The sequence below is a fragment of the Rousettus aegyptiacus genome, unplaced genomic scaffold (genome assembly GCF_014176215.1).
Source record: "Rousettus aegyptiacus isolate mRouAeg1 unplaced genomic scaffold, mRouAeg1.p scaffold_m13_p_3, whole genome shotgun sequence".
Classification (NCBI taxonomy): Eukaryota; Metazoa; Chordata; class Mammalia; order Chiroptera; family Pteropodidae; genus Rousettus; species Rousettus aegyptiacus.
The window spans coordinates 165944257-165972043 of record NW_023416306.1 but is presented as its reverse complement, the minus strand read 5'-3'; the positions used below and the strand labels follow the sequence as shown (position 1 = coordinate 165972043).

The following is a 27787-nucleotide window of genomic DNA, read 5'->3' as shown; positions in this document are numbered from 1 at the left end:
TTGAAGCAACTTTTCTCTCAAGCCTATTTGCACTCGAAGTCTTATTTCAAACTGGTGCCACAGGAGAGTCAGTGTGCCTTCTCTAAGGCCAGCCTCCTTGTAATCCGTTTCAGGCATACCCTGGAGATACTGCAGATTTGAGTTCAGACCAATGCAATTAAGGGAGTGTCGCGGTAAAGAGGGTTCGCATCTTTTTTTATGGGGAAGTGGTCTTGCCTTCAGTTTGTAAGAAATGCAACATCTGCGAAGCACAATGAAGCAAAAATGTAATGAAACGAGGTATGCCAGTATATTTTATGTTGCATGGCAAGCTGTAATGTCCTTCCACAGTTCCTTCCCTTTCTTCCTTCGTGCCTGTTTCCTTCTTTCTCTTCTCACCTCAACTTCAGTATGAAACTCTGGATCTGGAAGCTGTTTATATGTTTATTTCCTGATGCACACGAGCCAGGGAGAAGGTCTCCCGCTGCTGCTGGCGAAACAAGTATGAGGGTGTACCTAAAATAACAAGGAGCGTGAGGGTGGCAGTAGAGGCAGATCCTGGCAGTGTCTTCAGGGAATCTGTCGGCCCCGAAGCTGACTTTAGTTATCAAGAACAGGAAGAGGAGAAAAACAAAAATGTTGATAATAAAAACAGCAAGTGGCCGTATTTAACATGCAGCAATAACAGCCATTTGTATTACTAAATGTCAGGTTAATTTGTTTTACTTCTTCATATCTCTGCCTTGATATTTTATGTTACGTAGCTCAAATTTTTGAAAAAAGGCATTTTCGCATATGTTAAGGATTAGAAAAAATATTCTGGTGAGAGAACAGAATAAAGGATCTGTTAAACAAGGTTGTCACACTAGCACAAATAATTGTAAGAAGTCGACTTCATACCATCTGCCAGCCTCACGACGGCATTGTTGAAAATCTACCTGGGCAGAAGGCATGAGCACCTTTGAGCCATTAAATGTCTCGGCTTTGGCTACAGGTGAGTTTTTCTGTTACACAAAGAAACTGTTAAAAGCTTTGAAGTTCATCCAAAAAGTGATATGGTTTAGTAGTCAACCATTGCTGTGTAACAGACAACTGGAGAATGCCAGTGGTGTGTATCAATGAACACATATTTCTCATAAATTTCCAGGCCCGCTGAAATCACATATTTAAGTTTGCAGCAGTTGGGTCACTCTGGTTGCCACCACGGGTCAACAGGGCTGAGTGGTGCTGTGCCCAGTGATGTTCGTTCTCCTCCTGGGACCAACAAGCTGTCCACAGTATGTTCTTACTATGACAATGGCAGAGACAAGAGGGCAAGCTCAATTCCTAAGAGTACTTTTAAAGCCTTGTATCCCATCACATCCACTAACATTTCATTGGTCAAAGCAGATCTGGTCTGTTCCAAAGTCTTGGGGCAGAGATGGATGCTCAACCCCTGGGGCAGTGGGGGAGATCAGGAGGCTCATGGTTGTGAGTGTGTCTGAAAAGTAACCTACCACATGTGGATAATAGTTTAAGCTCTAAAGTTCTAGTTTAAAATGATAAAGTAGTCATTCTGGTTGTGTCATATAGTTGTCTTTAAAGAAACAGGAGATATGTACTGTTTTATCTGTTAGGAAATGAATCAGTAAACTGTGGGGGTGGGAGGAGAAAGAGAGTTCCTTCTGAAAGTTATTTAGTACCAAGTGGGAGGAAACAAATTTGACATTCATATATCCTGAAACTGGCAAAGGGAAAAGAATTCTAGACAGAAGAGTGCTCTTCGAAGTGTATCTGGAGATGTTCATAGCAGCATTATTCATGGTGGCCAGGACATGGAAGCAACCGAAGTGCCCTGCAACAGATGATTGGCTGAAGAAGCTGTGGTACATATATACAATGGAATATCGCTCAGCCATAGGAAGAGATGAAATACTGCCGTTTGTAACAATGTGATTGACCTTGAGATAATCCTGCTGAGTGAAATGAGCCAGACAGAAAAAGTTGAAAACCACATGGTATCATTTTTATGTGGGATATAAACCTAAAAGCAACAAACAGGACAAACAGACTCATGGACATGGACAATAGACCAGTAGTTACCAGAGGGGAGGGGGGAGGTAGGCAGGGTAAAAAGGGTCAAATATGTGGTGACAGAAAGAGATCTAACTGGGCAGTGGGAGACCACCTAGGATGACCAGGTGCTGTAGACATAAATAATTTTTTTTAAATATGGCATTTTGCTCACTAGAAATGAATACCTGCAGTACATGTATGTGGACCTTCTGATTTATACATAGGTATAAATCAGAAATTTAGTTAGTACCACTTTGTCACCAAAGAATCTGACCATCTTTTAGTGTAGCAAATGGTTTTGGGACCTACAAGCCTGTTATAAAATTTACTAGGAAATGGCATTTTGTGAAGCCTCTTTGCATCTCACTTTCTGGCTTTCCCTGCCAGCATCCTTTGGCCTTGCTGCTGTATTTACATTTTCATCTTCTTATTGATAACCTTGACAATAGGCAAATTACCACTAATTGAAATCTTTTACTGTAATATGAAAATATTATGACAGTATTAGATAAATCTCTTTAAAAATACACAAAGATTCTTTGTTTTCCTGCCTTATTGTCTTCCTTTTACATTTGTGAGTAGTTAATATCACCATGTTTGCTGTATTTATAGGGTGCTTTTCTGTTCATAAGAGAAGTGAACAGAAAAGTGAAGAACTTCTAGAGAGTTGATTACTGGAAGGCCTAAGTTTAGAGTCACAGAAAGGTCAGGAAGGGGTAATTCTTAGAAAGGGATGGAAGGGTACCTTTGGTTAAGTATAACTTGTTTTCTTTCTAGTTGTATGATCTTGGCAAGTTAATCTTTCTGAATCTTAGTTTCGTCATCTGTAAAATGAGAAAAATGATAATACCTTCTTTGAGAAGTGCTAGAATTAAATATTCTAAGTTAAGCACGAGCTTGGTACATAATAAATTTCAAAAATGTTAGCTATTGTTTGTTTTTAATTATCTGATAGGTGTCAGGCACTGTAGAATGAGAGATAAGGTAGGATGTACCCCAAAGGAGCCAGTAGAGGATGTAGACAAATGTATCAGAAAGATAATATAATATGAGAGTTTGATGCTGTTACAGAGAGAAACGCAGGTTGGTTCCATGAGAACTTTTAGGTAGGAGGAACACCTGGCCCGGGTTTTGGGGAACAGGATTAAATTAGGTTTTTGAGAGTGGCAACATTTAAGCAGAGTCTAAAAGTTGTGAGGAGTTAAGGAGAATTCAGAGCATTTCAGAAGAATGTAAACAGCATGAAAAATGTAAACAACCTAGAAGTGAAAGGGTTTGATGTAATTCTAAGAAATTATAAGTAATGCAGTATGACTAGAGAGTAGATAGAGTATGAGCAGGGATGGGGCTGGAGATGTTTGCAGGGGCCAGATCATCAAGAATAAGTGATTTGGAGTGTATCTTGAAGTCATTTGAGTCATTTGCAAACTATTGCATAATTTGTTACATGTCTAATCTACATTTTCAGAGAGCATTCTGGCAAGTATTCAGAATGGATTAGAAGGAAGAAAGACGAGATGGGAATTTTTGTAAGGCTATTTCAATAATGCAGGAGAAAGTATCAAATTCTGAAACAGGTGGTCGAGATTCAGTGGAGGGGATGGATTCAAAATAAGATAGAAAAATCAGCATTTGATGGTAGCTTGGATGTGGGCTTTGGGAGATAATAGTATTCAGATTTCTGGTTTTGATGATGGGGAGACGAGATATCCTTCATTAAAATGGATAAAAAAAAAAAGTGGGAACGGGTACTAGATTTCCCAGAAGAAATGAATGACTTTTATATTTAAGATGTCTGCAGAATGTCCACGTGGAATTCTCCAATGGGAAGCTTAAGGAGTGAGTCTGGGAGTGAGGGGAGAGCTCTGGGCTGGAAGCGTAGACTTGAAAGCCATGGGATGCAAGGAGAGCTAAGGCCATGGCGGCAGATGAATCAGCCCAGGAGGGCGTGCAGTAGAAAGAGCTGTGTGTTCACAGCGCTTGGCAAGTAGGTACTCCAGAGTGTTTGAATGAAGGAGTGTCAAAGGGACAGTCTCATTTAAAGCCCATGATAACCTGGAGTTAGGAACATAATCCAGTTTTACAGATGAGAGGATTTCAGGCTCAGAGAGGTTAAGTAATTTGCCCAATGTGACTGCTGCTACATGGTCAAAGTAGGATTTCAAGTCCAAACTGCCTGATTTCAAAGCCCATTTTTCCCCTGCCACGTCTTCTTTGTAAACCTCAGATGTTTAAATATATGCTGTTATCGTGAATTCTCCCTTCTTTACCTCTGCCAACACTCTGGTTTAGTAGGAATGTGAACATTCTTTTTAAATAACCACTTTTTCTCTATTTTCCCCTCCTTCATTCCTAAACATAGCTATCAGATTGCCTTTCTGTCAGATTGACGCATCATACCCAACTCTAGTCCACTGCCTGCTTTAAAACAGCAGACTGACAGAAGTCCCCCGTGGCCTGCGGCAAGAGGCCTGTCCTCCTCAGCTTGGCCTTCAGGGCCCACCATAAAGTCATAAGAACTCTTCAGAACTTTCCCGTACTTCCCACCTCTCATCAGCACATGCTCATGTGTTTGGGTATTGTTTACATGCATATTTCCTTGTGGTGGTCTTGCTGTTCCTTATAAGGATTTCATTTTAATGTTTAAATTAAATAAATATTTAGATTAAATTACTCATGTTTACGCTGTTATCAGTTTTCCGCACATGATTTTATCCTTTTGATGAAAGCAGCTTAGATGCCCTCTGACCTTAGTTCCATGTCCAGTGTAGGCATTTTTTGTCCTCTGTCCCTAATGTGGTGAGCCAGCCTTTGCTCCTACACTTTTCTGGGGGGAGCCTTTTTTTTTTTTTTTTTTTTTTTTGTGGGAAGGAGAGGAGAGCAATTCTAATTGTTAGCAATTTGAAGTTCATGATTGGAAATTTTTTTTAGAATTGAAGCAAAACCCCCCTTTTAACAGCCATTCGTTTCCCAGGACCTGCCCTTGGAACAAGGCCTGTAAGACATTTAAAGATAGTCCTTGTGTCTCGCCTCAGGTTTCTCTTATATAAGCCCAATAATCTTTATTTGGAGCTTTTCTCCTGTGACACGTCTCAAACTCTCTACTGTTCTGTCCTCCTCTGAGAAGTTCGGAGTTTGGTCAGTGCCCCATCCAAAGCACAGGGAGCCGAACAGAACATAGCACCCACAGGAGAGCACAGCATACTTCCTCTGATTAGGACTCTCTGTTTGTATCTGAAAAGCTGGAGATTGCTTCAGCTTTATAGCAGCCATGTCACATTTTGCACTCACTAAGTTAAAATACCCAGATATTATTTTTACGTAAGTGGTAGTTAAGCTGGCTCTCCCCTATCATCTACTATGCAGCTGAGTTTCTTTAAATATAGAGCGTTCTGATTTTCCTAGTTATATTTCATCTTCATTTTGACCCATCATTTTAGCCAGTTACGATCATGTTATCTCCAGTGTGTTAACTGTGTTGCCCAGGTTTCGGTCATCTGAAGATTTTGAAGCATACTTTCCACATCTTCGTTCAAGTTCTTAATAAATACCGCAAAAACAGAGACGCCTCATTCCATTCCTCGAGTTAATCAGGGCTTCTTACAAATGGTTCTGTTAACCATTATTCTGTCATCCATCTACATCGCTTCATCTTATCTGCAAGGACCTCATTCGTACAGTCAAACAAATTTTTATTTAGCACTTACCATGTGCAAGAAGGTGCTAGAGATACAGTGAAGACAGCAGTCTCTCTCATGGAGCTGACTGTCGAATAGACATCGTGAAGTATTTTGTTAAATGCTATGCAAAATCAGGTTGCACAATTTTCTCTGATACTTTCCTTATCTGCTACCGTATCAGAAAAAGGAATGAAACATTAGTTTTTGCAGACTTTATATTGGCTATTAATGATTTCATATCACCTGAAAATGGGATTTATTGCTTTTCTCTCTTCACCTTTCATGATTTCACAATAACTGTGAACACCAGAAGTCTCTGGAGTCCATGGATGTACTTTGTTTTGGCTCTGTCTTCTAAAGCTCTGAGCTCATTAGTCTATTTAGCCACGTTTTTGTTGGTAGTGGTGGTTGGTATAAAGACCTCTTCCCCCCACACACACATTTTTAGGGTCCTTTTTTATTTTTTAGTGAACGTAGTTATGAAGAATTTCTTCCACCTTTGGCCATTTTCCCTTCCACAGTCTGTCATTCATATTTTACTTATATTTTACCTTTATATTTTGAAGTTGTCTTTCTTAAGGAAAATAGCTGACTAGCCTCAGAGTTTATTCTTTGAGCCCTTAAGATGCCAGAGTCACTTTTTCCAGGATCTTGGTCTTTTTCACGTAAACTACTTATTTCTTTTAAATTTACCAGAATTAATCCCAGCTGAGCATAAAACTGCAGTATTTTGTCTATCCTGAGGGATTAAAGTATCAAAGTGTAAGTTTTTTATTTTTGTTTTTTGGAATGATACCAAGACCAGATGTCCTCATAGTTCATAGAAGATACGCGCTTGTCTTCGCAAGAGGACTCTCATCAGTCAGATGTCATCCTTACCCTTCCTCTGACTGGCCAATTTCTACAACCGTCATTTCTACCAGCTCTTCTTTGCCCTTTGGCCCAGTGCCCTCCACTACAGTGTCTGACTCAAATTGTTAGATTCGCACAAAGATGTTTATTTTCCTGAACAGTTCTCAGGATTCCCTGCCTTCTCCTATGCATCTGTCTCTATAGAACAGCAGATTTCCTAGAGATGTCATCGTCTGTTGTTACCTGTCACTGCCCCATCCCACCAAGTCTTGACGATTTCCATGAGACTTTATTTAGCTCCTTACTCTTTTTTTTTACAATTGCTACTTTTAAGTATAGTGTCTAACACACTAATGTTCAAAAAGTAATATTTGTGATTAATCTCAAGAAGTATTTGCCTTCTCTTTTAGGCTGTGAGGATATCATTGCTGAGAGCATCTCATTAGATACCTTAATTGCCATCCTCAAGTGGAGCTCTCATCCATATGGCTCTAAATGGGTGCACCGACAAGCTTTACATTTCCTCTGTGAGGAATTTTCCCAGGTCATGGCTTCGGATGTTTTTTATGAACTCAGCAAAGACCATCTGCTTACTGCTATCCAGTCTGACTACCTACAGGTAATCATTTATACACCTCTCAAATTCATTGTCATTCATATGTGCACCGAGAAACCCATCTGTAATCATCCTCCCTTGTCCTGAGATCAGCCTGCCCAGAAATGACCTCCCCACATTCGCACAACAAAGCCTGCTAGCTCTCTGGCCCTTTTGTGCACTCTGCCACTAGGACTCAGTATTGTGAGCCAGCTCAGGTCCTAACCAGCCACACCATAGGGGTTGAGGCAGCAGACAGGGTCAGAAGCAAAGCCCAACAGTGATTTTCTTGGCTTTCGTGAATAGTAGACTTACAATACCAGTTTCTTATTTTGGGTGGAATATTAGATACTTAGACTGTAAATAGTAGCTTAAGCTATACAAAGTAAGAATAATCATTTATGATCTAGTCAGATGCTCATGAAAACTCAATATGTGTGTTCTGCCAAAGTATAATAATGTTTTCACCTACTTATTTTTAATGAGAAGCAGTTTTTAGCAAATTCTGTGCCCTTGACTTATTTATCTAATTTGTAGTTAAAACTAACAGTATATTTAAAATATTGCAAAAAATATTTTCAGATAAAGTATGTTCAAGCTTTATTTTCTTTTGCAATGGTTTTATCAGTCTTATGCTGAAAATTGTACAACAGTTTTAATACTATGAAGACATAAAAACCCATCGAGCCATTTCTTGTTTATATTTGTACTAGAAAAATTATAAAATGCTCTATCTCGGTCAGAAATGCAGTGAAGAGTTAAATTATCCACTTAGCGTCTCTGCTTTTCCTTGTGCACTGTTTTGATTGCAGTACAATGTTGTCATTTGATTTAGTTGATCAAATGCGGGTTTTGATTTATTTAGGTTCTGTGTTTGCTAATCTCGTTTCACTGTCCTGATACAGACTGCATGCATTATGGGAGTTAGAATCTGTCCGTTCTTCTCAGATGATTGTCTTTAAAAGCTTTAGATTTCTTCTAAGCAAGTAAAAACCTTAGCAGCCTAGATTTGCTCTTAAGATTTTAGATAAAATACAAAGAAATGAGGGACACATTACAGTTTCACAGATTGTGCTTACAGGGTCTTTCACCGATCATTAGTATGGCGTACCTGTGGAAATCATAGCTTTTTCTACCAAAACGAGTTGCTATACCAGTTTTTTCTGTTCCTACAAGAGATAGTAGCTGCTTTGTAGCCATATACTTTTACTTTTATTTACTTCCATCTTGTCCCCCCCAAAATTTAAGGCAGCTGTATAGAGACCATATAAAATGCATTTAAAATAGGTAAAGAGAACAGGATAAATAAAAAATAAAGGTGGAAGTAAGAATTAAAATTTTATTTGGAGCCAAGAGTGAGGTTACTGGACAAAACCCATGTAGTTCAGTCTTGCATGTTTGCTATTGATGGACCGTAGGTTTAATGTGAACATCTCAAACAGCCAGTATAAAGAGTGAAATGTGGCAAGTTGCAGACTATATTTACATTATGACCGAGGAGAAGTTCTTAATGAAATTAACCATTTACCTAATTTCACCAAAATAAATATAAATTATTTTTTATTATAGGCAAGTGAACAAGATATCCTTAAATATCTGGTTAAATGGGGCGAGCATCAGCTGATGAAAAGAATAGCGGACAGAGGTAAGCTCAGAAAATTAGCTTGCGCAGTAAGTTTTCCCCAAAAGCTGACTGGCATGCAGCTACACGTCAGTCTTGACAGTGGCCACCATTGCCTAGTGAAAATAAAAATCTTTACAACTGGCAAAATTCTTTAGTGGAGAGGGTGCACTTTCTTAGAAATAAACATACCAAAAAAGTATATTTTGTAACTTTAAAAGGCAGTTTGCTTTTAATGTTATCTGTATTTGCAACTTCATTTACTTGCTAAAATTTATCAGTACCCTCAAAATCAGTACTTACGGTGCTTTCATGAGCATTTGCAGACATGTGCAGAGTGACAAAAAAAATTTGAGTCCCCTGATGCACATGTCCCCACCTTCTTGTTTCCACTCTCATACTGTAAACAAGGGTCCTTTCACAGTGTACTTAGCACCATGTTTTTCACATTTTTATGGTTTTTTGGGGGCGAGCTCACTGTTTAAAATAGCCTCCAAGAGGAATGCTTAGTACTCTCGCATGTTCCTAAGGACGAGAAGGCTGCAAAGTGCCTTACAGAGAAAATGCATGTGTTAGATAAGCTTCGATCAGGTATGAGTTACAGCGCTATTGGCCAAGAGTTCAAGGTTAACGCATCAACAGTACTAATAAGGTGTCTCTAAACAGAAACATACGTAAAACAAAGTTATAGCTTGATTGGTTGACAAAAATGTCATGACCAAAAAGCTCACTGGAATCTGACTCCATGTTTCTTTTAGCAGTGGTTCAGTATTTGCTCATTAATTGTTCTTGGTGACTGTATAGAAAGAACATAACTACCCCAAGAATTGAGTGTATAATAATACTACGTAATCATTATAGGTCATAGGTTTGTTCATTGATGTAAAGTTGGTAGTGTCATTTATTTGAGGCAAATAATGAGCATCTTTGATAAAATTTCCCTTAAAACAGTAGTTTTCAAACTGAGTTAGAATGAAATCCTCTCCCATAGGAATGAGAAGGAAGCTAATAAGCAAATCAGGCTACACGTTTGTTTCAGTCACCTTCATATATAAGGGTTCTGTCCTTACCTTTACCTATTTAGAAGTTTTCTGTAAGATTTAATTTGAAAACAGGATGCCAGTATTTTAAGAAAACTTTTTTAAAAAAAATAATGCCTTGTGGAAGTATGAAGCTGAATCATATAGCAAGGCAAGGGAAAAGCTCCTTTTTTATACTCCTGTAATGATTTTATTTGAGATGACTCAAGAAAAAGCTTAGCTTCTCAAAAACAATCATTTTATCTATTTATCACATGCTTTAAGGGAAATTCCAGTTTGCCTATAGACTACAAAATGTTTAGCGTTTATATTAGTGAATGATAAAGATCTCTTTTTTTAAGCAAAAAAAAAAAAGGCCCTCCTAGATGAAAGACAAGATTAAAGAATCCCAAAACTTATGTTAAGTTCCCCCACTTTGGCACCATAAGCATATATGTACTTCATATCTTTCCTTTTTGCTAATACTCATTAATGGAAACCTTTATTCTCTGCTGTGGACAATGGAGAGAGATTACAGGTCAGAGATCAGACGGTTCACTTCTATGCATTAACATTCCCATATTATGGAAATTTAGGAGGCTGTCATAAAAATCTTAAATAGAGTGCACTTCATTTTGCTGCTTTAGATGCTAGGTGATTAATATTTTGTTAAATTACTGTTAAATAAATGGTAACCTAATGAGCATACTGATAACCTACAGTGACCAGAAATAGCATTTGCCCTGCAATGTTCTTATACTAAAAACTAGACACACAAGTGAGAAAGCTTAGGGCAAAGCCTGTGGTCAAACTAGAGTTTAATAGATTTTAATAGATGGCCAAAGATATTTTTCCTCTGAGTTAATATAGGGAAAAGAATCCTTTATTCTTTAGCACAGAACAATCATAAAAGAATGTTATGCTGTTCAAGAACATCTCTCTTAAGTAAACTTCCTAAGATATAAACATTATTTATAACTCTTTTTAAAGCAGATGTGCCTAAGTATGAAAAATGGTACTGAAAGTATACTAGAGAATAACGAAAGCCTTTCTCTTGAAAATTTAGATTTGGCAACTTTTCATTTTGTCTCACAGAGCCAAACTTACTGAGCGGCACTGCTCATAGCGTGAACAAAAGAGGTGTAAAAAGACGGGATTTGGACATCGAAGAGCTTAGAGATACCCTTTCTTCTCTCTTGCCTTTTGTGCGAATTGAACACATCTTACCTATAAACAGTGAAGTCCTAAGTGATGCAGTAAGTGTTTTTCTTCACTTATCCCTTTTGTGAAAAGAAAATGCACTAAACTGTGCAGGCTTTTTTTTTTTTTTTAATCATTGTAAATAACTAATAGAGTATTGTGAGATTGTAAATTCCATAAGGTCAGAGACAGATGTCTGTCTTAGACTATACGTATCCCCAGTATCCTGTCCCGCACATGGCACAAGTAAATGTTTGGTGGATGAGAGTTGAGTGGGTATATCAGTCTTACTTTTGCAAGAGGATAGTTTCTAAGGAGTTAATTCAGCCATTTATCATTGTAGGTCAAGTATATCCTTATTAAAAAAGAAGAGGGTAGAAATTACCTTCGGAGACTCTTCAAGAACAGCAATAAATGAGAAAGCAGGACAAAAGCCGGATGATTCAGTGTAAAAATGTGGAATTAATCTTATAACTGTATTTCAGGTTTAAAAGTAATGGAGCTGATCGTGTTACTTTTATAAATTGTTTAAAGTGAATTTTTTAAAGTAATAGAATTGTTCAAAGTAATAGATGGGAAAATAGATATTATAAATATTAGTTCCTCATACATTGGTTTATAACTTCAGTGAAATACTATAAACATAATAGTTTTTTTCAGCTGCACAGAAGTATTATAAAAGTCATCTGAAAAAAAACTTGATAAGAATTTTTTTTAATTCTCTCTAAAAAGAACATAATTAAAGAGGGATGACTCTTCCAGAATGTAAAATATACTTTAAAATTCTAATATTTAATCTGTGGTAATAGCATATTAATAGGCAAGACAAAATAGCCTAGAAAAAGATAGTAATTAAGGATATTGATCTTATATTATTATGTTAATATTACATTAATATTGTAATATGTTTAGTATTAAACATAATAAACGAGCTATCACAAATCAGTGTGGCACTCTACTAACTGATGAGTGGAGAAGGGAGGAAATTTGTTTAAAGGTAAACCCTCATTTCATTTGCCTACAAAATGAATCCCTGTTAGAATGAAGAATTCCTTATTAAATTGAAACATGTAAAAACCAGAAGACAATAATTAAATATTTATGGATTTCTGATTAGAAAAATGTTTAGTCTCACTAACATACACCAAAGAAAGCAAAATAAAACAGTAAGTTATTTTTTTACATATTAAGTCAGTAATTTTTGAGATAATACTACTATCCCATAGGGGGAATGTAGCTGATACATTGGTAGCATTGTCATTAAATATTTGAAAATAGCCTAAATATCTAAGAACAGGGAAAATAAATTGTAGTACAACTACTGAAAAGAGTACTTTGCTACCCTGAACAGAGGTTATAACAACTAATAACAACAACATGGAAAATAACAGAATATAATTTTAGTAAGGATACAAAATATGTATTTTATGTATTCTAGAAGACAGTGATGTTAAAATTCATTTGAAAAGGCAATATAGCAACATTACTGGTTTTAATAGATTAGATTTGAGTGTGTTCCCTATTTTCTAAATATATCTAATACTACATTAAAAATAATTTTAATTAATATCACAATTAGACACTTATATTTAACAAGAATAATATTGGAGAAACAGTGTTTGCTTTTGTTTAAAATCTAGGACTCAAACCAAGTTGAACCCTGAATTTGGTTTAGAAAAATATTTTAAAACTCTGGTTTAGTAGGCTTAGAAAATATGTATCACTGCTTTTAATTCCATGCCTAACACATAATAAGTCCCCAGTAAAAGTTTGCTTATAATGGCACTTAGGTGTTATGCAGTCTTAGTATGTGCTAAGCACTGTGCCAAGTGCTTTTATCTGTATTATCTTCACTTAACCCTCACAACCACCTTTTAAAAGCTATAGGTACTAAATTTATATTCTCTAAGCATAGTTAAGAGAGTATAACAGTTAGTTGTGCAATGTTGCATCTCCAGAGCCACGTAGGAGCCCTTCACATGAGGTCCAGGCAAAAGGAGATGTCTGTGGTCACAAGGCTCTTAAATGGGGAGTTGAGGTGTGAGCCAAGTCTGCCCTCCCCTCCAGCCCCTGCCCATGAGCCCCATGCACACCGCCTGTGTTCAGGAACTGTAGGTGCGGGCCCTGTACGTCTCCTTTTGTCTTGGGAGGAAACGGGTTGGGTAGCGCTAGAGTCAGTTCTAGGTGAGTAAGGGAAAAAATAAAAATCAGTGTTCATTAAGAGTTCTGAAAGTTAATCCAATTCATTGCATTCTTAATATAGCTCTTGTTTTAAACTCATCATTCCTTTATTTAGAGAAAAATGGAAAATTTCGCTACCTTTTTTTGCTGACTCCTTTAAATATTATTAAACATTTTAAGTATTTTTAAATTACACATGTCTAAATTTTTATACAAATGGCAAAGTTTGAACATTTTGATTTATAAGTATTATAATTTTTCTCTTAGTAGTATCATAATGCTACACAAATGTCTAAATTATGTAAAAAATAATTTTTTTTTCCAAGATGAAAAGAGGCTTGATTAGTACTCCTCCATCAGATATGCTTCCTACATCAGAAGGTGGAAAGTCAAATGCCTGGTTACGGCAGAAAAATGCTGGAATATACGTTCGCCCTCGACTGTTTTCTCCCTATGTGGAGGAAGCAAAGGTAATGAAAACCATTTTAAGATATTAGACTGCTTTATTACAAACTATAAGCACAAAAATATTTATTGTGGCACTATGTAAATATTTAGAAATAGTCTAAATGCCCAATAACAGGGATAGGGAAAGTAAATTCTGGTTGGACTACTCAACAGAATAGTTTTTTGAAATGTTTAATTATCAAGCATGCTTTTATGACTTAGGTCATGTTAAATTGCATTTTACGTTTTTCTCAGCTTAGTTGCCTTGCAAATGTTAACTTGGAAAAACATTTTGATTTCACTGAAATAGTTTCAGTATTTTGTAATCTTCAGGATAGGGAAAATGTTCTTAAAGATTATACACATTTTGTCTTCCTTCATAAATTAAAGAAATGACACTAGTTCTTTAACATATTTCTGTAATGGCTGACTATTGGAATTTGTGTTTAGTTTTAGAATGAGTGCACAAAATAAGACAAAATTTCAGACCTATTAAGTAAATAGTTGGCATTATGTATATTATAGCTCTCCAAGAAAATGTGGTAATGTAAAAATGAAATACTATAATTTTTATTAGATGTATTCAGCCATCAGAACTTTAGTGTGGCCTTTTGAGGAACTGACGGTCTTTGAAAGTCAGAAATCACTATGAGGCTTTATGAAATACATTAACAGGCAAAACAATGTGTGTTTGGGTAGAATTAAGTTACCTTAAAATTGTTCTCATTTTTTGTGCTCGCTCTAGCAGCACATATACTAAAATTGGAACGATGCAGAGAGCTTAGCGTGGCCCCTGTGCAAGGATGACACACAAATTCGTGGAGTATTTCATGTTTTAAAAAATTGTTCTCATTTTTATTGTCCTAGTTTAAGATAGATGAAAGGATTCGTGAGAAGTTTGTTTTATTGACTAGGTCGATATTCTGCCTCTCATTGAGTAGGTGACATTTTAAATAGTTCTAAAACAGGAAAACAGAATGATTGCATCTGGTCTTTCTGGGATGAGTTCAGTAAAGTCACTGCAGTAGCTGAGGCCTTTACAAAAGGTTGAGTCTGGTGATGAAGGGTCTGTAACAAACTAGAGCTACCCTCCATTCTGCTTTGTCTCAGCAAGGACGATAATCGGTAGTCCTCCTGGAACCTCGCTGTTTCTCAGAATGATGGCTGTACCTATGTATAAGTAGGTAATAGCCCCAGGAAATGTGAAAAATGTTTATATGTTATGTCATTGTGGCCATTGTGCAATGTGGTAAGATAGAGTCATCTGAAACAGATTTTAACAATTGAGTTTATTTATAGGTCTCTTGAATTTAATATCAATATTACTCTTTTGTCTTTTGAGCATTTTTTGTTGGATCTGGTGTTTAGCCCATATATACAGTGTTTTCTTAATTTATGGTAACTTTATATACTTCCGATTAATTTTATAGTCCTTCAAATTTCAAATACTTCAATTTTAAAAGGAAACTCTTCAGAAGATGATTATTTTTCAAAGATACTCCAAAAAATCCTTTAAAAATTAAAGAGGTAGGGGTACTTTCTCCTTAAACCACTGATTTAAACTTCATACAGTGAAAACAGTAATTCCCTTTTTACATGCTGAAGGTAATAAACTTTCTCCAAGTGTGATTTAACAGAGATGAAGGATTGACTAATTCTGTTAATACTGAATTGTTATTTCAGTCAGTGCTAGACGAGATGATGGTGGAACAAACAGATCTTGTGCGTTTGAGAATGGTGAGAATGTCCAATGTGCCAGACACACTTTACATGGTCAATAATGCCGTACCACAGTGCTGTCACGTGATCAGCCACCAGCAGATCAGCAGTAACCAGTCCAGCCCTCCTTCAGTGGTAGCCAATGAAATTCCTGGTAAGGCAGTAACCTTGTTTTAGGCATTGATGTTAATTTTTTTGTAATCCCTTTATGCGTGCTAATTCTCTCCTCGTTCTAATACTCATTATACATTGTTCTCAAAGAATAAATACTTACAAGCTAAGTTTTTCATTTCGTATTTTACTTTACAGTAACAGGTGTGTACATTTTTTCGGTTCAGCCCAGGGTTTCTCAGCTTTGCTCTGCCGACTGAGGAATGCACGGTTCTTGGTTGTGGAGGTTACAACGTAGGGTGTTCAGCAGCCCTCTCGGCCTGGATTTGCTAGATGTCAGGACCATGCACACACACACATCTTGTTCGCAGCAGTCTTTCAGAAACATTTCTGTTTCTAGCCAAATGCACACTGTAGGGCAAAATCGCCTTTTGTTGAGAACCACTGGTCTAGAGGAATTTGGATCTTTCATCACCATAGGGTACTTCTTGCATTATTAAGACCTTTTGGGAAGAGTGTAAACTTATGTCTTTGAGTCTACATATGTCACCAAAAAATGTGATCACTGTTGGTTCCATTCCCCTGAGATCCAGTTTCCCAAGACCCAGTCTGTGAATTTTATTGTAGTGCAGGCCTGTGTCTCCGGACTGAGGGGAGTAGCCATGGGTAGAGATGTGTCATGTCCAAAGACTTCTGAACATCGGAAGTCTTGCCAGTTTCTGAGGTAAGAAAATCAACAGTGATCTGGGGGTCAGAAATTTATAGCTCTTGCCAATTACCTTAAAAGATTTTTTAAAATTCAGCAAACTAGCATTATTGGAAATAGTGTCATCTATTTTCTCAAATGTTTAAATTAAGGTTAAATAAAAGACATAATGACAGCTTTTAATTGAACACATTTTGTTCTGGGACTAATGCCTGATAGTTGTTGCCTTATCAGATTTGTCCACTATGTGTTTATTTAAAGTATACATTGGATAATGGTATGAAGAGAAATATTTCTGTATCTGATTTGTGCAGATTTTGAAGCTTTGACAATTAGCACGGTTTTTATCAGCTCGAGTTAATACGGTTGATTAGTAGCATAATTTAATCTTAGAGCAGAATCTCAAAAGCACATTCACAATTAAGTATGCTCAGAAAAGTAAGTCTTGTCTTTCTTTTGTTTAACTTATGACACATGGCCCAATTCTTGGTGTCATCTGATTCTAACTTGCCCACCGTATTCTAATGAAATTCCGTGTAGCTTATTGGAGAAGACTTGTGGGCTCATGTCCTGGCTCCGCCACTTCATATGTGTGACATCGGACAAGCTATTTGTTTTCCTGAGTTTTAACTTCCTTGTCTATAAAATGGAGATGCCTCCTTTCTAGGGTCATTGTGAAGATTTAAGGAAGCACCATGAGTTAATATGCTTAGGAGTTTGCCTGGCACAAAGCAGGCACTCAATAAATAGTAGCCGTCCTTTCCCCAATGATAATACTCAATGATTACCCCAGTTTGTCTCATAGGCATTTACGGGCTTCGTGCCCTCCTCCCCGGCCCTTCGCTGCAGCCTTGCTCCAGCTTTCTAACCCGCATCCCCGCCTCCAGCCTCACTCTCTCCCGTTCTGGGCTTCACACCAGGGCTCAGCAACATTTTTCTGGGAAGGAGCAGATAAAAAATATTTTAGGCTTTGTGGGCTACAATGTCTGTCACAACTACTCAGCTCTGTTCAACTCTGCCATTGGAGGCCAAAAGCAGCCATAGACGATACCTAAATGGATGGGTGTGGCGTGTGCCAGTAAAACTGTTTACAGAAGCAGGCGGCTGTCCTGATTTAGCCTGTAGGCCGTGGTTTGCTGACCACTGCTTACCACTGCTCATGCACTTACCACATCACAGTTCTGATCCTGCCGTTCCCCTGCTTAAGTGACCACACAGAACACAGTTTAACCCCCTTAACGTGACATACAGGGTCATTCATGGGCTGCCCCACCCATCCTTCTGACCTTTCTTAATGCTCTTTCTGCTTGTGCGTGTGAACCCTGAGTTCTCGCCATGCCAGCTACTGTTCCACGCTGTTTCTCACTCGCGTGTTTTCCACATGCCTGATGCCGTCTGCTCGGAAAGCCTTCACTCTGCATTCCTCGTCTGCCTGCTTTTCTCTCATTCTTCAAGACTCCCTTCAGGGTTCACTTTGGCTAGGAAGCCTTTCCCGCCTGCCTCCAGTCCAGGTTGGGGGCGCCCCTCCTGCCAGCATCCTTTGCATATTTTTCTCTGTGACCCGCAGTGGCCCTGGACTGTGCTGGTTTACTTAGTTAACGGCACTTAAACCAGAGTCATTTAAGGACAGGGATCCTTTGTCCCGGGCACCCTCATACATGAGTCCAATCCCTGCTGCATGGTCAGGATTCAGAAATTATTTGAATAAAAGAGTAACTATGTTTTAAAGACTCAGGAAATATCCTGAGATTCAGAAGAGAATATGTGCAAGGGAAATTTTATTTAGGCTGCGAACTAATACAGCGCAGGAGCTGTTTGGGTATTATCAAGAGGTTTTGGGCACAATGAAATTTTAAAACCTTAAAAAATAATTTGAGGTGTTTATATTGCTAAGTTGCCAGGAAATTAAAATATCAAAAATTTAAAAAGGCTTCTGATGCAGAACACATGCTGCTCTTTCTTGTGCTCAGTGGGTGGTCTTTTGTGTAGCTCAGGTATTTTGCCTACAAACTGTTTTTCTTCTTCCAGTTCCTCGTCTCCTCATTTTGAAAGACATGGTCAGACGTCTGCAGGAACTACGACACACTGAGCAGGTGCAGAGAGCCTATGCACTGAACTGCGGGGAAGGCGCCACAGTCAGCTATGAAATTCAGATTCGGGTACTGAGGGAGTTTGGTCTGGCGGACGCCGCAGCAGAGCTCCTGCAGGTGGGGAGCAGCACTAAACTATTTAAAATAGGGAGCCGTGGTTATTATTCCGGCGGCATTGTGGACATCCCAGAAGCCCTCACAGCATGCATCTTTTTCTTGATTCGTGCTCTTGTTCACTGCCCTAGTGTACTGGGTAACCTTGAGAGTCGGCGTGGTAGCGTAGATACAGCGCAGCCTCTGGGGTGGGAGCTGGGTCTGTGTCCTGGCTCTGCTGCTGACCAATCACGTAACTTGGAGCAGCTACTTAACCACTCTGAGCATCAGTTTCCTTATGTGTCAGATGGATTGTTGTGAAAATGAGAGGTGCTGTATATAAACCTTGGCTGTATCTCACATGTAATAAATATATAAATGGTAACTGCTAGAAGTTCCCGGTGTGTACGCCCAACAGAGCTGAAAGAGGGAGTAGAAAAGCCTGCCCTTCTACTGCTCTCTCTCCCCAGTTTGGTCACTAGAGTTCAGATTTTGGCTGCCCCGCTTTTTCCTGCCTCCTTCCCCTTACTACAAGAAATGTTTTGCATAATGGTTCAAAACCCTGTAATATGCACAGGAATCAAGAGATGAGTGCCTTTTTTTAAAACTAGCAGGAAAAAAAAAACATTTCTAGTAATTATTAGGTATAAAAGCAATGGCATTGGTTTTGCAATGAAAATAGAATTTGTAAAGTACAGTGGTCGCCCCTTACCCATGGGGGACGTGCTCCAGGACCCTGAAGGGATGCCTGAGACTGGGCTGTACCAAACCCTACATGCCCTGTGTTTCTTCCTGTACACGCTCACCTGTGATGAAGTTCCGTTTATAAATCAGGCACAGTAAAAGATCAACAATAACTAAGAATAAAGTTATAACGATATACAGTACTGAGCGCTGTAAAACGAGTTACGTGAATGAGGTCTCTCGAATTACCTTACGGCACTATACACACGGCATGGGGACACTGGGCAGAGGGATGGTTCATGTTCTGGGCAGGACGGTGCAATGGCACGAGACTTCATGCCAGCACTCAGAACGGCTCACAGTTTAAATTTACAAAGTGTTTGTTTCTGGAATTTTCCGTGCAGCATGTTTGGACCATGGTTAACTGCAGGTAGCTGAAACCGCGGAAAGCAGAACCTCAGACGAGGGGCTCTGCTCCAGTCTGCTCGTGGCCACTAAATCAGAGCCTCGATTAAATTCCTTTTCACCTGGTCAGGTGATTGAGTCGCTTTCTTGCCACTGGCTCCCAGCCCCGTTAGCCGAGGCCGCAGTGGGGTCCTGATTTTCCTTATTTGCTGCTGTTTCTGCCCATTCAAAGGTGGTCTTGTTTTATGTTCATTTCTCTTTCTGTGGCCATTCTAAATTGTATCTTATTTGATATCTTTAATCCTATAAAAGTTTTATAGTTTCAGTATTCCCTTATGTTTATCAAAATATTAATCAAACTTATCCCTATAGACTGAGCAAGGAATAGTATTTTGTAGTTTTTATTTCAGACCGAGAGTATACAGCTGTTTTGTCAGGAAGTCGTAGGAGGACCCTCACTTGTATGCCTTTTCATTGGTATTTAATTGTGATTCTGTTTTCTTAGCAAAGACATTTGAATTAGGTTTTATTTCCTGTTTTTGCATTATCACGTCATCTGGCAAGAGATTACTGACCTGCTCGCTGGAATACATTCAGTAAAGCAGCTCTTCTTTAATAGCTGTATGGTGGGCCACAGAGGCTACAGTCTGTCTGTCCTTTTGAACTACTAAGGCACTTTTTTCTTGGAGTCTTCTGCCCTAAAAAAGTATGTTGTGCCTTTTACTCTTGCTGCGTGTGGTTTTCTTAGGTCCTCACTTCATTCTCTCAGCCTGTAAATTTTCATCTAGGAAATCTATTAATAAATGTCTCTCTCTCTTTTTTTTAATCTTAGAATCCTCACAAGTTCTTTCCTGATGAGCGTTTTGGGGATGAAAGTCCGCTCTTGACAATAAGACAGTCTGGGAGATGCCGAGTTAACAGTACCCCCACTGCAGAAACCATGTTTACAGATCTGGACTCTTTCGTGGCCTTCCATCCACCCTTGCCCCCTCCACCACCTCCGTACCACCCCCCAGCCACCCCCATCCACAACCAGCTCAAAGCGGGCTGGAAACAAAGACCTCCCACTCAGCATCCTTCACGCTCGTTTTCTTACCCCTGTAATCATTCCCTGTTTCACTCCCGCACGGCTCCTAAAGCCGGTCCCCCGCCAGTCTACCTGCCAGGTGTCAAAGCAGCAGCACCCGACTGCACCAACACCACGGGCCTGGGGAGACAGACGGCCGCCGCCACTGCTGCCACCTCAGCACCAGTAGCATCAGAGAAGCCAGCGGTAAGTTAGCACTTCGGTCACTTACCTAAAATAAAAGGTCTGTGGACCGTCAGACGCATCCCCCAGCCCCGGGGCCCCAGCAGGGCTCAGCAGCGCCCGGAAGTGTTGCTGGCAGGCCGAAAGCATGGGCTCGGGGGATATGGGAAAGAGAAAGAGGGCAAAGGTGAGTGAGAAGGGGCAGAGAGGAGAGACCAGGGTGTATGTGGAGGGAGTGGGCGGGAGCCCGCCTTACCTTTAGGTTTCTTTGCAGACGTTGGGAGGGGCGGGGTTACTGGGCAACACAGAGGGCGGTCACCAGTTTCACAGTCTAGACTCTGCCCCTGACCTCTGTAGAATCTACTATTCCGCCAAAAGCTATGATGGGGCAGGAAGCTTCCCATCAGGAGCAATGTGGCAGAGGACTCCCCATTCAGAAAATCAGTCCTCGTTGCCCGTCTCTGCCTCCGGCAGGCTGGCCCACAGAGCGCCATGTGGGGATCTCAGGAGCTGGCACTCGCTCCTAGCCAGTTAACGAAGCGAGAGTTCTTTGCTTGATTCTGCACTGCTTAGAGGTTGAATCTGTGCTTTATGTAATACATTGGGGGGAAAAAAATAGTGCTTTTTAAGTCTTCCTTCTCAGTCACACACTGTCAGTAGCATTCAATATAGAGAGAAACGAAAGATACGTATATTAGTTCAGGGACCCTTCATTAAACTAGAACTTTATAGCATCTAGGGACTCTAGTGTATAACTTGGGTCAAATTGTGATCCTTCCTCACCTTATACCACCCTTCTACCCACTCCCCGTGCTCTGCCCCCCAACCCCCCATAAAGGTCGAGATAGTGTTTGATAAACCAAATTCTCATCATACTATTGGCCTGGGCCTCGGTTCTACAATTACAAAAGTTCTGCTGCTTTCTATGTTAAATAAAGCTCCCTTTAAAGGTGATTTACTTGTATATTCGTTGTATCCTCTATTATAATGAAACATTAGAATGACTTATGTCCAGCAGTGGGAGTTAAGTGAGTCACAGTGAAGTGGGATATTGCACAGTCATTTAAATAGTAGTAATCACAAAGAAAATTTAGTGACAGAATCATACCATAAACTTCATAAGATTATATGAACAAAGAACAAAAGGCGAGAGGGCATACCTCGAAATGCTAACAAGCAGTTATCTCCTTAGGGAAGGTTAGGGTTTTTTGTTGTTGGGTTTTGAGGGTGTTTTTGCATTTACAGTTGTCTGTTTATATCGTTCTTAACAATGAGCATGTATTAGTTTTATAATGAGGAAACCAGTGAACACCTCTTTTGCAAAGAGGGCGCCCTGGGCCTTGTAACCCTCCCCCCCTTTATTTCTGTTTGCAGTGTACACAGCCCGTGCTAAACGATCTCATGCCAGATATCGCCATGGGCGTGTCCACACTGTCACTCAAGGACAGGAGACTTCCAGAGCTTGCTGTAGACACAGAATTAGGCCAGTCCGTTTCTGAAGTAGGACCAGCGCCCCCTCAGCATCTGTCGTGTATTCCACAGAGGCATACACACACGTCTCGAAAGAAACACACACTAGAGCAAAAAACAGATGCTCGAGAAAATCAGCAGGAATATCCGGATTTCTATGACTTCTCAAACGCTGCTTGTAGACCTTCTACTCCTGCTCCTGGCAGACGCACCCCTTCTCCTTCGCAAGGCGGATATTTCGGTCCCGATTTGTATAGCCACAGTAAGGCATCACCAAGTGGCTTAAAGTCAGCCTTCCTGCCTGGCCAGACTTCTCCTGAAAAGCAGGAAGAAGCGAGGAGAGAGCATCCACTTTCCCCCGATGGGCACGTGCACAGACCGAAGAATGAGCCGATTCACCTCGATGTCGTCGAGCAACCTCCGCAGCGGTCAGACTTTCCTCTGGCGGCCCCAGACAGTGCTGGCAGTGGCCCCTCCGATGTCCGGGGACGAACAGCAGTGGAAACCGACTTGACTTTTGGGCTGACTCCTAACAGACTTTCACATTCTGCATGTAGCTCTGAAGCTCCAGAAGAGAGAGCCAGTAGAAGACTAGCGGACAGCGAGTCCCTGGGCCACCGAGCTCAGCGCAATATGGATTTGGAAAGGGAAGATTCCGTCAGCAGAGGAAGGAGGTCACCAAGCAAACCAGACTTCCTCTACAAAAAGTCTGCCCTCTGAACGCAACCTCCAAGTCGTCTGTGCCTGAGATGTGAAACATCCCATTTTTGATGTAACCCGACAACTTAGAGACCAGTTTTTCGATGCCAGCTGATCACTCAGTTTCACGTTATTTTATTCTGGTTTTGTATATACGTGTTTATTAGACACGGCATGCTAAGAGGGTTATTTTGAATGCTGCATCTGTCTGTTTTGTGTTTGAACAACTGTGTGGGGAAGCATTTTTAAGAGCAAGCAAGCTGGCACTTTTTTTTCTCTTTACAAATGATGGAATTTTTTTGCACTTGTACATTTATTTTATCTGTGTTGATTTTATATCAGTATGTTAAATTTTATCGCCACATTTAAAGGACTGTATTTTCATACTTTTTGCATTTTACCGTTCATCTACCAATTTCCACGTGCATTAGATTGCACATAAGATGTATTTTCTTATGAAATAGTTCTGTGTTTATTTTTTAATTATAGAAATTCCAAAGAACAGCACATCAAAATGCTCCTCCCTTTTCAGTAATCATTTTGGTTCAGAAATCTTCCTGCTCAATCTACAAATCTATTGTCATTCTTTTTTAATGAGTCCTGGGAGCTGGTCTTCATTCCTCCAGCGGGAGTCCAGGCAGGACCCTGTATTTTCTGGTTCAGTAAAGAACAGGAAGGAGAAAAGCCTTTGTTCCCCCAGCTCAGAAGCTGTGGCTGCGTTTGCAGTGTGGGCACTGTGAGAATCGCGGCCGGTTCTGGTAGCGTGGGCTAGAGGGTCACAAGACGCGGCTCTCGAGAGATCAGATCTCTTGGAATCACGAAGCCGAGGAGATTGCAAAGTCAGTCACTCAAAGGTTGCACTGGGGGATTTCTGGTTCTGAGTGCCGTCAGCTCCCCCGCTGAGATGGGGAAATGACTGCTTGCCGCCTTCCGTTGTCTTGATTTCTGTGGGAAACAAAAACAAAAAACAACAAAAGGGCTTCAGTCTTACAGATGTCGCTTGCTGTTTGTAAGCGTATGTTTTAAATGTTTTTTAAAGTGTGTCTGGGCTTCAGTGTCCTATAAAAAGTCATTGTATAATGCATAATGCTTCGTCACCAAAAAAGAAAAACCATTTTTTTTTTTTTTTCAGTGAAACACTAAATGTCCTACTTGAACTCCACTGGGGACGCTGGTTTGGGCTTTTACTGAACCACTGAGCACACGGGATCTTAGATCCTCTCCCTGGGAAGGGCAACGTGTGAGCTAAGGACTGTTTTTTCTTACTCTCCAGTGTAAATATATTGGTATTCGAGTTTTTAAATCACTTCAACATTATTTGAGCATTCACTTTGTACTTTTACAGACACAAACACATACAGCCGTAGCACTTAGAAGAAAAGAGACTCCACACATTCCCTCGTGCAAAGGATGTTCGGGAGCCTCTTTTCCATGTATGTGTGTGTATATATATATATATATAAACTATGAATCACTCACACTCACTTCTAAAACTATGCAGGGCTAGGGAGCCTTTACAAGCTACCGTATAAACGAACTACATGCACTTTTAAGTCAGTAGGCTTCTATTGGGTGTCGACAACTCTGATTTCTCCCGCAACTGTAGTTTCTCTTACAGTCTTTTCCTTCCTACTTTACCCTGTGGATACACACTCAGGAATAAACTGACATTTTAGAAAACCCTCACCGTAGGTCGTCTCAGAGGCTCAGAGGTGGCAGGCGCGTCGGTGCGCATGCGTTCACCGGCTTGCCGCCTGCGCGTTGGTGACGTCGCCAGCCGCGCTCCAGGCCTCCCCGAGTGAACACTGGGCTCCTGCCGGGTCCGCTACACATCACTTTTGAGGCTCCCTTTTTTAAACATAGAAAAACATAGGACTCTGTTCTCATTTTTAGGAGGTTTGGCTATAATAGACGATGGTGTCTTTTGAAGCCAATTTCAGCCTGTCTCAGAAACAAAAATCGTTAATCCCATCATATTCCTTAATGTGTGTTTATATACATGTGTTGACATAAATGCTGATCGTTTTAAATTTCTAATCTGAATTCAGACGGTAGTGTGCTGGTATTGCAAATAAGAATGAGCAAAGCTAATTTGGGTGGGAAAAACTTTCTCTGACCTGTTTTTGTTTTTGTTTTGTTTTTTAACATTCAACAAGAGCCATTGATGGCACACTCATTTTTCTGAAAGTTTATTAAATATTCTTTCATATCCCCAAAGCGTAATTATAAGTGGCCACTATTCATAGTCTTAATTTATGAAGTTTGCTTTTAACAATTTAGTATCTTACCTGGCTAAACTATGTGTGTAGAGAGAAACTTGCTTTAACCCATGAGACTGTGGACCGATGTGACTTGCAGAAGGTAAACAGGTGTGGTTTTTGCGAGTGTCAGGGTAGGTGTTAGCGGGCTTTCAGTGTATCTGGTGAGATATGGTTAATGGGGTGGGTTGAAGAGCTCTGTGCCTATGGCTTTTGAACCTATCCAATCTTTTCTAATGCTTACTAAGATAAATGTGAAGTCTGAGTAAGGTTGCTGTCAGAAAAAATAAAAATAAAAAACAGGTATATTATAAATTTAGGCCACAGGACCTGGCATGTTACTTACTCGGTGTAGACATTTCATGAGAACCAAATTTCAGAATACCAGATCTTGGTCTTGAGGCTCCGGACAATCAGGCGGTCAGACAATCGCCACCTTCGGTGCCCGCCTTGTTGAGGTTAGAGGACTACCATTTAGATCCCGGATTGGGAAGAGAAGATCCACTTTTCTTCAAGATGCAATTGGCCTTTTTCTTATATTTTTCTTTTAGTTTTGTAATCTTGATGAGTAATTTAAGTTCAAAGTTACATGTAACTCCTAAGAAAAAAAGTAGCAGCATGAAAGGCAAAAATTACTTATGAAAAATGGTTGGTTGAATTTTCCACATACCAAAGTCTTTCTCACATGACCCTTTACCTTTCCCTAGGTGCATGTCCCTAGACTTAAGCTCTCCTGACATTTTGATAACCAGCTAGATGCTGAGGATTTTTAATGAATTCCTTTATTTGAGTCTTTTTTTTTTTTTTAAGAATTATCTGAAACTTTACCTAATTCTCGTTTTTGCTTCCTCCGAAACTCTCTTTTTGTTGTGATTGCCATCCTTTACTGGGTTTTCACTTGATTTGTTGGTTAAATTCTAGCGACGGGCAAGCATTAAGGGGATGGCGCAGCGGGAGGGAAGACAGCACACGGGCAGCGGCAGCTGGAGCGCGCGGCCGGCCTGCCGGACTCCGGAGGTGAAGGGTCACTCAGCGACTGCTCGTCAGAATAAGACGTTTTCATCACATTTAATCAGCCTTGTAGGGGAAAATGTGTTTCACGAAACACTCGTAAAATACGTGTAATTCTAAGGCATTCGTGTTTTTATCTTAGGGCTGAACTCAAAGAGAAATGTTTATTTGACTTCTTAAATTATTTGGTTGACTTTCAACTTTCTGTTGAAAATTACTATTAAAGCAGTAGTAATGGGTGCTATTCCCGGTTCTGCAATGGTTTACTTCCTCTACTAAGTAATTTACTTTCAAACCTCATTACAGATAATCTTGCTAAACGAGTTACTATCACATGCTAAAAGGTATTGTACTATTTTCCATTAACACTTGTACGAACAATGTTTTATGAACATCTTTTTGTCTGATGAATTACAATAGCTGTTATATAATTGTTGTATTGGTAGGTCTTTCGATTTGTTTTCCCCTATACAACCCTCAGACTGTGTGTCAATCTTCCATATTCCGAATATTATAATGCCATGGCTGTTTCTATAGAATGATTACTTGCAAGTGTCTTTGAAAATAACCTCTTGTGTTTGTGTGTTTACGTGGGTTCTGCCTAAGAGATGAGATAAGCTCTGGAAGCTTCGTCGTGGACCTGCACGTGACTGTGTCCGGGTTCCCTGGGCAGGTGGTCTGCAGTCCTGCCCTTGTGGACGGGGCGCTGAGTTTCCCACACTCCACTTGCTGTGTGTGTGCCCCATCTGCTCCCCAGAGAGGTGGTACTTCCGCCACACTGCATTTCTTGTGGTTGTGCTGTTACTGGTATAAAGTCAAGTGCCTTCAATGCTAAAGGCTCAGAAATTTTTCTTAAACTGATTTCATGTCCTATGCAAGTGTTTTCTACAACCTGCATAACCAGTACTTTGTAAAACTTGTTTACGTTTCAATTGTACATAGTGTTTTTTAAAGAAATATATAGTATTTTTATTTAGGTACCTCCAAACTTGAATTCGTCTGTGTGAAACATTGTAAAACGATACATTTCTCTTTTGAGTATCATTACAGTTGTACAGAGGTTTTCACTGGTTCTATTTTTCTACTGTTACTGATAAGCATGTAACACTGACTATCCTACATATAGTTGGCATTTCAAATAAATAAATGGCTTGTCTAGAACCTGCGGAGTTGGATACAGTCATTTTTAGTCTTTTTTAGCACAGTAGCCTGCGGTTCTCGATTACAGTGGAACCAGGAGCTTTTCTGTGGGAACTTCCCCTCTGTTCCTAGGATTTCAGTTATTCAGGGCCCTTTTTTTTTTTATTATCGTGGTTTTCTTGGAAATATGTTTTCATTTCTCAAGTGTGAGCAAAATGTTACTTGCCCAGGGGTCTCCAGGTTAAACTCACCATTTTACCCACATGGACCCAGCGCCCGGGTCCAAGCACTGTGGTCAGCTGGAGACCCAGGTGTACCCCGAGATCCACAAGCTTCCAGGTGTCAGAGACCTGTCTCAGATCCTGAGCTTTTTTTTCTCTTTTAAACTCAGGCTTATTAATACTTTTCAGTTTGAAAGGAAAATGGTTGTGATCTAGAGTCTAGGTTTCTGAAAAAAACAAAATAGAAAGTCTCCAATTTCCATTTCTAATAGCTATAAAATAGCTATTTAAATTTTTTATTT

General features: G+C 39.8%; 1 protein-coding gene and 1 non-coding gene across 5 annotated transcripts in view; both read left to right on the top strand.

Annotated features, from left to right (window-relative positions):
- BTBD7 (BTB domain containing 7) overlaps positions 1-27285 on the top strand; it is a 70367-nt gene extending 43082 nt beyond the window's left edge. For 2 of the 4 annotated variants that reach the window (XM_016145475.2, XM_016145476.2), the window contains exons 4-11: positions 6977-7185; positions 8731-8806; positions 10897-11057; positions 13509-13652; positions 15313-15502; positions 18194-18372; positions 20270-20710; positions 22061-27285. In XM_016145475.2, coding sequence (XP_016000961.2) covers positions 6977-7185; positions 8731-8806; positions 10897-11057; positions 13509-13652; positions 15313-15502; positions 18194-18372; positions 20270-20710; positions 22061-22876 — 2216 coding nt within the window. In that variant the 3' untranslated portion in view covers positions 22877-27285. Of the gene's footprint in view, positions 1-113; positions 2039-6976; positions 7186-8730; positions 8807-10896; positions 11058-11344; positions 11599-13508; positions 13653-15312; positions 15503-18193; positions 18373-20269; positions 20711-22060 lie in introns of those variants that run through there. The other 2 variants (XM_036238593.1, XM_016145479.2) reach the window with 2 other exon arrangements.
- On the top strand, positions 14362-14467 carry LOC118601072. Its single transcript, XR_004950175.1, has one exon. It is a non-coding gene; the product is annotated as a U6 spliceosomal RNA (small nuclear RNA).
- Positions 27286-27787: the final 502 nt, after the last annotated feature.